This window comes from Diabrotica virgifera, chromosome 3 (assembly GCF_917563875.1).
Source record: "Diabrotica virgifera virgifera chromosome 3, PGI_DIABVI_V3a".
Lineage (NCBI taxonomy): Eukaryota > Metazoa > Arthropoda > Insecta > Coleoptera > Chrysomelidae > Diabrotica > Diabrotica virgifera.
Genome location: NC_065445.1, coordinates 137,591,035 through 137,604,430, shown reverse-complemented (window position 1 = coordinate 137,604,430; position 13,396 = coordinate 137,591,035). Strand labels below are relative to the sequence as shown.

Here is a 13,396-nt window from a genome sequence, read left to right as displayed (position 1 = left end):
CCCACGCGACACTGTGACAGTTGAAGTCACCCAGTACGAATTTGATTTGCTGTGACTGAAAGTTACTTGATTCCTCAAAAGTAAAGTCAGCGTTTGGTGGTTTGTAGATTGACGTTACTGTACAGGAGTTTATCTCCACTGTGAGGATCTCGATGTCATTTTGATCTCTTAGAGATGGGGACGCTACGTCGATATCTGGTCTGACGAAGACTGCGCTACCATATTGGTCGTGTGGCCTCTCCAGTATAAGCTTCATACCCCGAATCCTTGGAAATACAATCAAAATAAGTTTGTATTATTCATTAATAAAGTAAAAATCGGAATATAGAATAGGTACATTATATTTACAATCTTGAAATTTAATATATTGTATAAGGTTCTATTATACATCTCTCTCGTATATTTTTTACTTCCAGATAGTTTCTTGGACCAGTTCTTATCTCTAAGGTTTCATTGATATTTAGATATTCTAAATTTTCTGGATCAACTTTAGGCCAGTAAATAATGTCATCATAATGAGGTGTAGGGTTTCTAAAATCAAAGAATATAGTTATCAATTATTTTTGTTTCCTGTATAGGACTCCAAAAATGAAAACCGATAGCAAGAAAATGCTACCGTATTATGTAATGGAAAGCTGGAAATAGAAATTAGATCTAGTGTATTGAGATGATACGTATTCTCTGTCCTGGTATTCGTCGATCTAATGAGCAAATTGCCTAAGTCCATTTTTCTGAAAATTGTTTTTTGGTGTCATCTAGTAGTAGACGGTAAAAGCTACCGCCTGACAATTCCCACAACCGCCATTATTTTTTTATTTCGTGCCAATTTTGCTAAACGAATTTTGCTGAAGTCCATACGTTCTTTCCCATTCAGACGAAGATTGCCTATGTCAGCGTTTCTGAAGTTGTTTTGATAGAAAACGTTAGAAAATGTAAGTAAATAAATATATTTTTACCATTATTTTAATATGGATATAGTATAAAAGTAGAAAGTTTGTTTAAATATTTTGTTTAACTAATTATGTATTGCATGGAGTTAGGCAATTTTCTCTTTTTTTACTTTTGTTCAAAAGTTTTTTGTCTCTGCTGTAAAATTTTCAATTTGTGATGTAGGCAATTTGCTCATTAGACCGACGAATGAAGTTTGAATCTGGGCAATTACGAATGCAACTGAAAAATGGCCTGCTAGTTGTGAGATTTGGTGTTGTTGACGAATGTGGAAAATATTATGGATACATATACCAAATACGGAACCTTAAGAAGTATGAAAAAAAAAAGAAATATTCAACACTATAAAAGCAAGAAAAACGAGCTCTTGGGTGAAATGATAAGATATGAAAAATATGAGTTAATTAGATTGGTTGCAAAAGGAAATGTGGAAGAAAAAATAAGACTAGACTAGGGAGATTAGCTCGTCCTGGTTGAAAAATGTAAGTAGTGCAGCCGATATGTGAAACAATTGTGCATTTAATTATAGAAGTATATAATTTGGACCACATATACTGCACATATAAAAGTTCAGATTTAGATACAAGGCTATTTCAGTTTTGGTTCCTTTTACAAAAATGGCTGGCATTCAAAATGGCTACTATATATATGTGACTAATAGCACGATAACTTTTGAACGAAACGTCAAATTTCAACCAAATTTGGTATATAGGTTTTTTTTTTGAAGAGTAATATCAAGGTCTTGAACCGGAAAAATGGGTTTACCAGAATTTGTGTTTTACTGTTTTTTTTTATGTAATAATATGTTGTTTTTTTTCAATTCTTTCACCCTGTAGATATAATATTTTCAAAAAGGTAATAACGCCATTGAAAAGAGCGTAAATATATATTTTTTAGGAAATATTTTGAACTTTTCAGTTGTGTTAATTACCATTTAATAAATGCATAACGTATGTTCACATGTACCTATGGACGGCAGATTCATTTTGAATGCCCGCCATTTTTGTAAAAGACTAGATCTGAGATGGCCTCATATCTAAATTTGAATCTTTGTATGTGTAGTATGTGTCGTCCAAATTATATGCTTCTACCATTAAATGCACAATAATTATTATATTATTATTTGCACGAATCTGCCGCACATAGGTACCTACATGTGAAGATACGTTATGCATGTATTAAATGGTAACTAATATAACTAAAGAGTTCAAAATATTTCCTAAAAAATATTTTTACGCTATTTTCAACGCTGGTATCACCTTGAAAAAGAAACAACATATTTTTACAAAAAAAAAACAGTAAAAACATAAATTCTGGTAAACCGATTCTTCTGGTTCAAGATCTTAATATTATTCATCAAAAAAAGAACATATATACCAAATTTGGTTGAAATCTAACATCTCGTCCAAAAGTTATCGTGCTATTAGTCACATATGTATAGTCGCCATTTTGAAAGCCCTCCATTTCTGAAAAAAGAAGAAAACTGAGATGGCCTCGCATCTAAATTTGAACCTCTATATGTGTAGTATATGTGATCCAAATTATATGCTTCTACCATTAAATGCACAAATTCTTATAATATTTTCACGAATCTGCCGCATATAGTAGTCCAGAAAGCCACTGCGCATCCGCTAGGAAAAATATTCTAATTCGGATTTTTTGCACAGTCTTACTCAAAAAGGACTCCTTTTAACAAATTTGCATGTTGCCAGGACCAAAAGGTGGTCAAAAATTTTTTAAACGTTTTTTTTTTGTTTTTTTTTCTAAAATTATTTTTTTTGCATGGAAAAAAGTTTTCTTAGGTTTTTTGGATCATTCCAAACAGAAAAGGTCTTTAGTGACTTTTCTCTAAAAATGATAGTTTTTGACATATAAGCGATTAAAAATTGAAAAATTGCGAAATCGGCCATTTTAACCCTCAAAAACTATGTGAAAAACTGAAAATTTGAATGTTGCCAAGGTAGGTAGATATTCTTTAAACATCGATTGATGAAATCCCGAAGAGGTTTTTGCAATACAATATTCAAAACTCCTTTGTTTTTTAATTGCTAATCAAGCGTACGCGGCACTATTTTCCACCGACAGTATGGTGGAAATGAAAGGAAAAAATTCGTTATTTCATAAACTGGCGACTTTAAGGAAAAATCCCGAAACAGGTCGATTTTTATTTTTGAGTTATGATATTGTGGCATATATCGTATACTAGTGACGTCATCCATCTGGACGTGATGACGTAATCGATGATTTTTTTAAATGAGAATAGGGGTCGTGTGCTAGCTCATTTCAAAGGTTCTTTAATTCACTATTCAGTAATATAAACATTTATATCATTATTTATACAGGGTGTCCAAAAAATTTTTATTAAATTAAATTATTTGACAAAAACATAAGTAGAAGGACACACTGTATAAATAATTATATAAATGTTTACATTACTGAATAGAGAATTGAAGAGCCTTTCAAATGAGCTACCACACGACCCCTATTCTCATTTAAAAAAATCATCGATTACGTCATCACGCCCAGACGGATGACGTCACTAGTATACCATATATGCCACAATATCATACCTTAAAAATAAAAATCGACCTGTTTCGGGATTTTTCCTTAATCTTGCCGGTTTACGAAATAACGAATTTATTCCTTTCATTTGCACCATACTGTCGGTGGAAAATAGTGTCGCGCACGCTTGAATAGCAATTAAAAAACAAAGGAGTTTTGAATATTGTATTGGAAAAACCTCTTCGGGATTTTATCAATCGATGTTTAAAGAATATCTACCTGCCTTGGCAACATTCAAATTTTCAGTCTTTCACATAGTTTTTGAGGGTTAAAAATGGCCGATTTCGCAATTTTTCAATTTTTAATCGCTTATATGTCAAAAACTATCATTTTTAGAGAAAAGTCACTAAAGACCTTTTCTGTTTGGAATGATCCAAAAAACCTAAAAAAACTTTTTTACATGCGAAAAAAATAATTTTAGGAACAAAACAAAAAAAAAACGTTTAAAAAATTTTTGACCACCTTTTGGTCCTGGCAACATGCAAATTTGTTAAAAGGAGTCCTTTTTGAGTAAGATTGTGCAAAAAATCCGAATTAGAATATTTTTCCTAGCGGATGCGCAGTGGCTTTCTGGACTATAGGTACATGTGAAGATACGTTTTGCACTTAATAAATAATAATTAACATAACTAAAAAGCTAAAAATATACCCTAAAAAATATTTTTACGCTCTTTTTAATGGCCGTATTAACTATTTAAAAAATTAATACATACAGGGTGAATTAATTGAAAAAAAAACAACATATTTTTACATATAAACCAGGAAAAACACAACTTCTAGTAAACCGATTCTTCCGCTTCAAGACATCGATCTTATACATCAAAAAAAGAACATATATACCAAATTTGGTTGAAATCTGAAATCTTGTTCAAACATTATCGTTCTATTAATCACATATGTATAGTCGCCATTTTGAATCCCCGCCATTTTTGTAAAAGACAAAATCTGAGATGGCCTCCTATCTAATTTTGAACCTTTAAATGTGTAGTATATTATGTGGTCCAAATTATGTGCTTCTATCATTAAATGCACAATTCTTATAATATTTGCACGAATCTGCCGCACTAAAGGTAGTGGAGTGGAAAAACCACAATATGTAGAACACTTTAGAAACTGCTGTAGACAGCGTAAAGTGGACATTATGATCGCCAATGTCCTTAAAGGATCAGACACACTAGAAAGAAGAGAAAACTAATCTTATAATTTCTTACTTATTATGGTCAATGAAAAATAAATATATCAAACTTATTGTTTTTGGAATTTCTCAACATGGGTTTATAAATAAGCAAGAAAATAAAGCATTACACTTCTAACTTTTTTAAAGTAAGACGGATCGTTATGAAACATTTTACATTCGATTCGAAAGATCTTCAGGAAAAAAGTTGTCCTATGGCATGAGGGACAAATGAAAATTGCATTGTTTTAGGCAAAAAATGCATTTTTCAAAGTGCGCATCAAAGTATTTAAAAAATAAAAATTCACAACTCGGAATATAGCATGGAAATAAGTTTAATTTCGGGGGATTTGAGGTCGCTGAACAGGAATATCGTGTCCGCGAGGCTGGTGCCTGGTATTTACGTAGTCTCCTGAAGTTTTATGGAAATTCGTTATGAAAATAGTTGTTCATCATATCGGGGATTTTAAGGTCGTTGGACACAAATATTGCATCGAAGGTGCTGTACGAGGTACCTGGTGCACATTATCTAGGTCATCTCCTGAAGTTTTATGAACATTTGTTATGAAAATCGTTCCAACTTGTTATCCCGAGGTTTTTAAGGTCGCTAAACACGAATATCGGGTTGTCGAAGCTGTAAGATGTACATGGTGACCGGTATCCACGTCGTCTCCTGGAGTATTATGGAAATTCGTTATGAAAATAGTTGAAATTTATTATCTCTGAGTTTTTGATTTCGCTGAACACGAATATTGCATAGAAGATGCTGTACTAGGTACCTGGTGCCCGGTATCTACATGGTTGCATGGAGATTTATAGATATTCGTTATGAAAATAGTCGAAATATATTATCTTGGGGTTTTTGAGATCACTGCACACGAATATTGCATAGAATATAGAAGATGTTGAACGAGGTACCTGGTGCCCGGTACCTACGTCGTCTCCATAAATCGTCAAATTTCCATAAAATTTCCGAAGACCACGTAGATACAGGACACCAGTTATCTGGTACAGCATCGTCGAAGCAATATTTTTTTTCAGAGACCTAAAACTCTCGAGATAACAGGTTTCAATGATTTTCATAATAAATTTCCTTAAAACTTTAGAAGGTGACGTACATGACAACCACCAGATACCCCTTATAGACCGGGAGATATTATACAGAAGTTCAGCCACGATTTTCTAAGTCCTGCCCTTTGCAATAGTGGAAGGGTAGACGAGGTACTTACAATTTGTGGAAATATCCATAAATTTCCTGTGACATTTTCCTGTAAAAATTAGATTTTCCCAAAAAATAAAAATAGGGTTTTGCGATGAATTTCTAAGTCCTGCCATATCCGTAGATAGACAGGATACTATCGATTTTATGAAGAAAATTTTTTGGGCAGGAGGGTTGCAAACGGGGTAACGGAGTATATATGTATACAAACATGTAAGGAAAATAATGAAATTTTCATGATTTTATAGGTCCTGCCAACTAAATAAACTAAACATATTTATTTCAAAATGATCAAAAAAAATATTGGCATGACGTCTCCTAATGTTTAAGTATAATAATAATAATAATAATAATAATAATAATAATAATAATAATAATAATAATAACCTGTGGGAGTTTTATGTCAGTTCTTCTATCAGGCGCGGCCCCCTGCGAATGGGGGATGCTTTCTGGGTATTCGTAGCGCCAATACCCAGAGAGTAGCAGGAATACTTGCCGTGGAACAAAAACTGACACCTGGCAGTAGGTATAAAATGCACACCCATGAGAATGGAGACTAATAGTTTATGTTTAGGGCCGCTGCCTGGGGATCGCCAGGGCACGTCTGGAGCCGACGCTGGACGTGACAGCATGCGGGACGTCGGTGGCAGGGTGTTGAGGAGGCGGGCCCCTGTCACACAAACAGCTACAGCCCAACAACAAGAACAACAACCACAAGCGAGCCAAACAACAGCAAGAGCTCCACTCGCTGAAGGTGCTGCGCCGGAACATCAGCCGGCGCTCACTCAAGCGGGACGACCGAGGCAGCGCATGAAATGGACTGTGTCCATTAACGAAAGCATTTTGCGCTTCTATTATAAGGTGACAAACCTCGGTCAAGAAACGATCGGCTACAGACAACAGCTGTATGCCGAATTTTGCAGGGAGTACCCAGATATTCAAGTATCGGAGCAAAGAGTATCAGATCAATACCGGGTAATCGTAAGAAACAACCTTATCCCAGAGACTAGACGCAATACGATCAAAAGCGAAGTCGAACGGGAGATTAATAACCAAGAGCTAGTTTTAGATCAAGTCCCTAATGAAATCCTTGATGAGCAGATTCCTGAGATTCCCATACCAGAAACTCAACCTGACAATACACAGCAGGAAAACAACGAGTTGCGCGATAGTCTAGAGAACGAAATGGCTCGTGCCGTACAAGAGTTTAATGGAACAAATCCACTTAGCAGACCACCGCTACCACGAATAAACTCTTGTAAGAAACTAGGTGCACTGTTACAAATTGTGAATACTGAAGTCCTACCCAATTATGTCGTAGAAGCCCACACATTGGAATATCTGCATATGCTAATCTACTGTGCAGCTACAGCAATTGCCAATGTAATGGGCGTTAAGATCAGAACACGACGGGGTACTAATAACGGAAGGACTGGTAACAGAATTGCACCCTGGGAAAAAAGACTTCTCGGAAAAATTGAATTACTGCGTAGGGATATTGGTCAAGTCACAGAATATATAAGAGGTGTTACAAGTAGAAAAGTCATTAAAAGAGCTGAAGAAATAATGCGGAGCACTGCAAGACACTCGAGATACGATCCAGAAAATAACACAGCCCAACAGTGTCTGGATACATTAAAACAAAAACTCTCCGTCTATTCAGGACGATTAAGAAGGTATAAAGTTAGTAACAGCCGAAAATGTGACAATGCACTTTTTGAGAACTCTGAGAAGGCGTTCTACCGAAAACTCAATTCCACCGTAGAAAGTGTCGACAAGTCTTACCCAAGCCAAGAAGAAATTCATGAGTTTTGGGGAAATCAACTTTCCACACCAGCTGCTTTTAACAACAATGCTGGCTGGATAGAAGATACGACGCACAACTGTCACCACTACGTCACTGCTAACTACGAACCATTCACGACTGAAGAAGTCTCAAATGTCATCAAAGAGCTTCATAACTGGAAATCTCCTGGACCAGACGGAGTTCAGAACTTCTGGCTTAAAAAGTTTTGGAGTATTCATGAGTGCTTATCAACATTAATTAATCATGTTATTTCTAATCCGCAGGAATTACCATCATTTCTAACTCAGGGAACTACTTATTTAATACCCAAGGATCAAAATAACACCCAAGATCCATCCAAGTACCGCCCAATTACTTGTCTTCCAACTTTGTATAAATTGGTCACATCATGTGTAACCCGGCGTATCTACCAACACTGTGCTCTAAACAATATCATAGAGCCTCAACAGAAAGGATGCGCTAAGGGTTCCATGGGTTGCAAAGAACAGCTTATCATCGACTCAGTCATTTCTAACCAGGCATTCACTAAAAAAAGGAACCTTTTTACTGCTTTTATTGACTATAAAAAGGCCTTTGATTCAGTACCGCATGAATGGCTAATAGATATATTGAAAATTTACAAAGTAGATGATAACATAGTGACCTTTTTAAGGCATATAATGAGAGATTGGAAGACTAAAATTCACCTCCAAATACCTGGTGAAAACAATATCGAAACCGAAAATATCGCAATCAACCGGGGCCTATTTCAAGGAGACTCGTTGAGTCCATTGTGGTTCTGTTTAGCTTTGAACCCCCTTTCCCAACTATTAAACTCCACTGACTCAGGTTTTAGCATTAAAAGCAATAATACTGTGGTAGCGAAGCTCAATCATCTGTTGTATATGGATGATTTGAAATTAATGGCTTCCACTCGAGAACACCTAGAAGAGATGCTAAAAACTGTAGAAACATTTTCTAATGATATTAGTATGCAGTTCGGTCTAGACAAGTGCCGTGTTTTGAATATAGTCAGAGGAAAGGTACAGCCCGGTGGATTCGATATGCAAAATGGCCAGAACATCGAGGCCATGGGCGACAACGATATGTACAAATATCTTGGAGTAAAGCAGGCGCGGAAAATTGACCATAAGCAAATGAAAACTGAGATAACTACTGAGTTTATAAGAAGGGTAAAACAGCTGCTTCGTTCACAGCTTAACAGTAAAAATTTGTTTAAGGCACTAAACACCTACGCTTGTTCCGCGCTTAGCTATTCATTTGGTATTGTTAAGTGGACAAAAACGGATATAGAAAATCTTCAGCGAAAAGTACGAACACACCTCACAAAGGCACAAAAACACCACCCTAAAAGTGCAGTAGAACGAACGACATTACCCCGGTATTTAGGAGGAAGAGGACTTATGGATATAGGTGAGCAATTAGATAAACAAATTGCTAATTTAAGAACTTATTTTCAGATGCAGGCTCAGACATCTACTCTACATCGCGCTATCTGCGCAGTAGATGACACAACACCGATCAAACTGAGGGAAGCAGAACTGCGCATAAACCACCTTACTAAGGACGAAAAAGTGCGCGCCTGGATGGGTAAACCTTTGCACGGGCGACATCCCAATGAGGTCAGCCAAGATTATGTCGACAATATAGCGTCGAACTACTGGTTGACATCAGGAAAGATGTTCCCTGAAACGGAGGGTTCATTACTGGCCATTCAGGATCAGGTTATACCAACCAGAAACTACCTGAAATATATCATAAAAGACCCTCAGGTTCAAAACGACAGATGCCGATATGGATGTCAAGCCCAAGAAACCATCCAACATCTTACAGGGGGCTGCCAGGCATTTGCTGCAACTGAATACAAGGAACGGCATGACGCAGTGGGAAAAATCCTTCATCAAGAGATAGCTATCAAGCTGGGACTTCTCCAAACGGACCATCTCCCGTATTATCAATACGTCCCTGAGAGTATGCTTGAGGATGGCAACTACAAGCTATACTGGGACCGCACTGTGCTCACAGACCAAACAGTGGCACATAATAGACCAGATCTCGTACTAGTTAATAAATTAACAAGACAAACAACACTAATTGATGTGGCGATACCTAACAACAATAATCTACGTAGTAAATTCACTGAAAAGATCGCCAAGTACAGAGATCTAGAAATTCAAATACGAAGGCAATGGAGAATGCAAAGTACCCAGACGATACCTATTGTTATATCTACTACTGGAGTCATTCCGAAGAACCTCCTCGAAAGCATAAAAAGGCTGGGTCTAAATGAACATCTTTACAAGACCATGCAGAAAGCTGTACTACTCGCAACGGCCAGATGTGTACGAAAATTTTTGGGAGATACACCTGCATACCAAGTCACCTAGGGCTCGATAACACGGAAAGAGTCCCACCAGAGCTCAATCCTTTTGATACCGTAGGTATCTGGGATGAGTCAATTTTCCCCTTAGAGGGAGTGTGAGCCGTATGGCTAAATCTGGATAATAATAATAACCAACACTGTGCTCTAAACGATATCATAGAGCCTCAACAGAAAGGATGCGCTAAGGGTTCCATGGGTTGCAAAGAACAGCTTATCATCGATTCAGTCATTTCTAACCAGGCATTCACTAAAAAAAGGAACCTTTTTACTGCTTTTATTGACTATAAAAAGGCCTTTGATTCAGTACCGCATGAATGGCTAATAGATATTTTGAAAATATACAAAGTCGATGATAACATAGTGACCTTTTTAAGGCATATAATGAGAGATTGGAAGACAAAAATTCACCTCCAAATACCTGGTGAAAAAAATATTGAAACCGAAAATATCGCAATCAACCGGGGCCTGTTTCAAGGAGACTCGTTGAGTCCACTGTGGTTCTGTTTAGCTTTGAACCCCCTTTCCCAGCTATTAAACTCCACTGACTTAGGTTTTAGCATTAAAAGCAATAATACTGTAGTAGCGAAGCTCAATCATCTGTTGTATATGGATGATTTGAAAGTAATGGCTTCCACTCGAGAACACCTAGAAGAGATGCTAAAAACTGTAGAAACATTCTCTAATGATATTAGTATGCAGTTCGGTCTAGACAAGTGCCGTGTTTTGAATATAGTCAGAGGAAAGGTACAGCCCGGTGGATTCGATATGCAAAATGGCCAGAACATCCAGGCCATGGGCGATAACGATATGTACAAATATCTTGGAGTAAAGCAGGCGCGGAAAATTGACCATAAGCAAATGAAAACTGAGATAACTACTGAGTTTATAAGAAGGGTAAAACAGCTACTTCGTTCACAGCTTAACAGTAAAAATTTGTTTAAGGCACTGAACACCTACGCTTGTTCCGCGCTTAGCTATTCATTTGGTATTGTTAAGTGGACAAAAACGGATATAGAAAATCTTCAGCGAAAAGTACGAACACACCTCACAAAGGCACAAAAACACCACCCTAAAAGTGCAGTAGAACGAACGACATTACCCCGGTATTTAGGAGGAAGAGGACTTATGGATATAGGTGAGCAATTAGATAAACAGATTGCTAATTTAAGAACTTATTTTCAGATGCAGGCTGAGACATCTACTCTACACCGCGCACTTTGCGCAGTAGATGACACAACACCGGTCAAATTGAGGGAACCAGAAATGCGCATAAACCACCTTACTAAGGACGAAAAACTGCGCACCTGGATGGGTAAACCTCTGCACGGGCGACATCCCAATGAAGTTAGCCAAGACTATGTCGACAATATAGCGTCGAACTATTGGTTGACATCAGGAAAGATGTTCCCTGAAACGGAGGGTTCATTACTGGCCATTCAGGATCAGGTTATACCAACCAGAAATTACCTGAAATATATCGTCAAAGACCCTCAGGTTCAAAACGACAGATGCCGATATGGATGTCAAGCCCAAGAAACCATCCAACATCTTACAGGGGGCTGCCAGGCATTTGCTGCAACTGAATACAAGGAACGGCATGACGCAGTGGGAAAAATCCTTCATCAAGAGATAGCTAACAAGCTGGGACTTCTCCAAACGGACCATCTCCCATATTATCAATACGTTCCTGAGAGTATGCTTGAGGATGGCAACTACAAGCTATACTGGGACCGCAGTGTGCTCACAGACCAAACAGTGGCACATAATAGACCAGATCTCGTACTAGTTAATAAATTAACAAGACAAACAACACTAATTGATGTGGCGATACCTAACAACAATAATTTACGTAGTAAATTTACTGAAAAGATCGCCAAGTATAGAGATCTGGAAATTCAAATACGGAGACAATGGAGAATGCAAAGTACGCAGACGATACCTATTGTTATGTCTACTACTGGAGTCATTCCGAAGACCCTCCTCGAAAGCATAAAAAAGCTGGGTCTCAATGAACATATTTATAAGACCATGCAGAAAGCTGTACTACTTGCGACGGCCAGAAGTGTAAGAAAATTTTTGGGAGATACACCTGCATTCCAAGTCACCTAGGGCTCGATAACACGGAAAGAGTCCCACCAGAGCTCAATCCTTTTGATACCGTAGGTATCTGGGATGAGTCAATTTTCCCCTCAGAGGGAGTGTGAGCCGTATGGCTAAATCTGGATAATAATAATAATAATAATAACCAAGAAAACCAAGAAGAAATTCATGAGTTTTGGGGAAATCAACTTTCCACACCAGCTGCTTTTAACAACAATGCTGGCTGGATAGAAGATACGACGCGCAACTGTCACCACGTCACTGCTAACTACGAACCATTCACGACTGAAGAAGTCTCAAATGTCATCAAAGAGCTTCATAACTGGAAATCGCCTGGACCAGACGGAGTTCAGAACTTCTGGCTTAAAAAGTTTTGGAGTATTCATGAGTGCTTATCAACATTAATTAATCATGTTATTTCTAATCCGCAGGAATTACCATCATTTCTAACTCAGGGAACTACTTATTTAATACCCAAGGATCAAAATAACACCCAAGATCCATCCAAGTACCGCCCAATTACTTGTCTTCCAACTTTGTATAAATTGGTCACATCCTGTGTAACCCGGCGTATCTACCAACACTGTGCTCTAAACAATATCATAGAGCCTCAACAGAAAGGATGCGCTAAGGGTTCCATGGGTTGCAAAGAACAGCTTATCATCGACTCAGTCATTTCTAACCAGGCATTCACCAAAAAAAGGAACCTTTTTACTGCATTTATTGACTATAAAAAGGCCTTTGATTCAGTACCGCATGAATGGCTAATAGATATATTGAAAATATACAAAGTAGATGATAACATAGTGACCTTTTTAAGGCATATAATGAGAGATTGGAAGACTAAAATTCACCTCCAAATACCTGGTGAAAACAATATCGAAACCGAAAATATCGCAATCAACCGGGGCCTATTTCAAGGAGACTCGTTGAGTCCATTGTGGTTCTGTTTAGCTTTGAACCCCCTTTCCCAGCTATTAAACTCCACTGACTCAGGTTTTAGCATTAAAAGCAATAATACTGTGGTAGCGAAGCTCAATCATCTGTTGTATATGGATGATTTGAAATTAATGGCTTCCACTCGAGAACACCTAGAAGAGATGCTAAAAACTGTAGAAACATTTTCTAATGATATTAGTATGCAGTTCGGTCTAGACAAGTGCCGTGTTTTGAATATAGTCAGAGGAAAGGTACAGCCCGGTG

At 37.3% G+C, this 13,396-nt stretch overlaps 1 protein-coding gene across 2 annotated transcripts in view; it reads right to left on the bottom strand.

Moving 5' to 3' along the window:
* Window positions 1-325: 325 nt before the first annotated feature.
* Window positions 326-13,396, bottom strand: part of LOC114339383 (juvenile hormone esterase) — a 104,153-nt gene continuing 91,082 nt past the window's right edge. For both annotated transcript variants that reach the window (XM_050645548.1, XM_050645549.1), the window contains exon 11: window positions 326-531. In XM_050645548.1, the coding sequence (XP_050501505.1) occupies window positions 360-531 (172 nt within the window). In that variant the 3' untranslated portion in view covers window positions 326-359. The remainder of the gene's footprint in view (window positions 532-13,396) is intronic.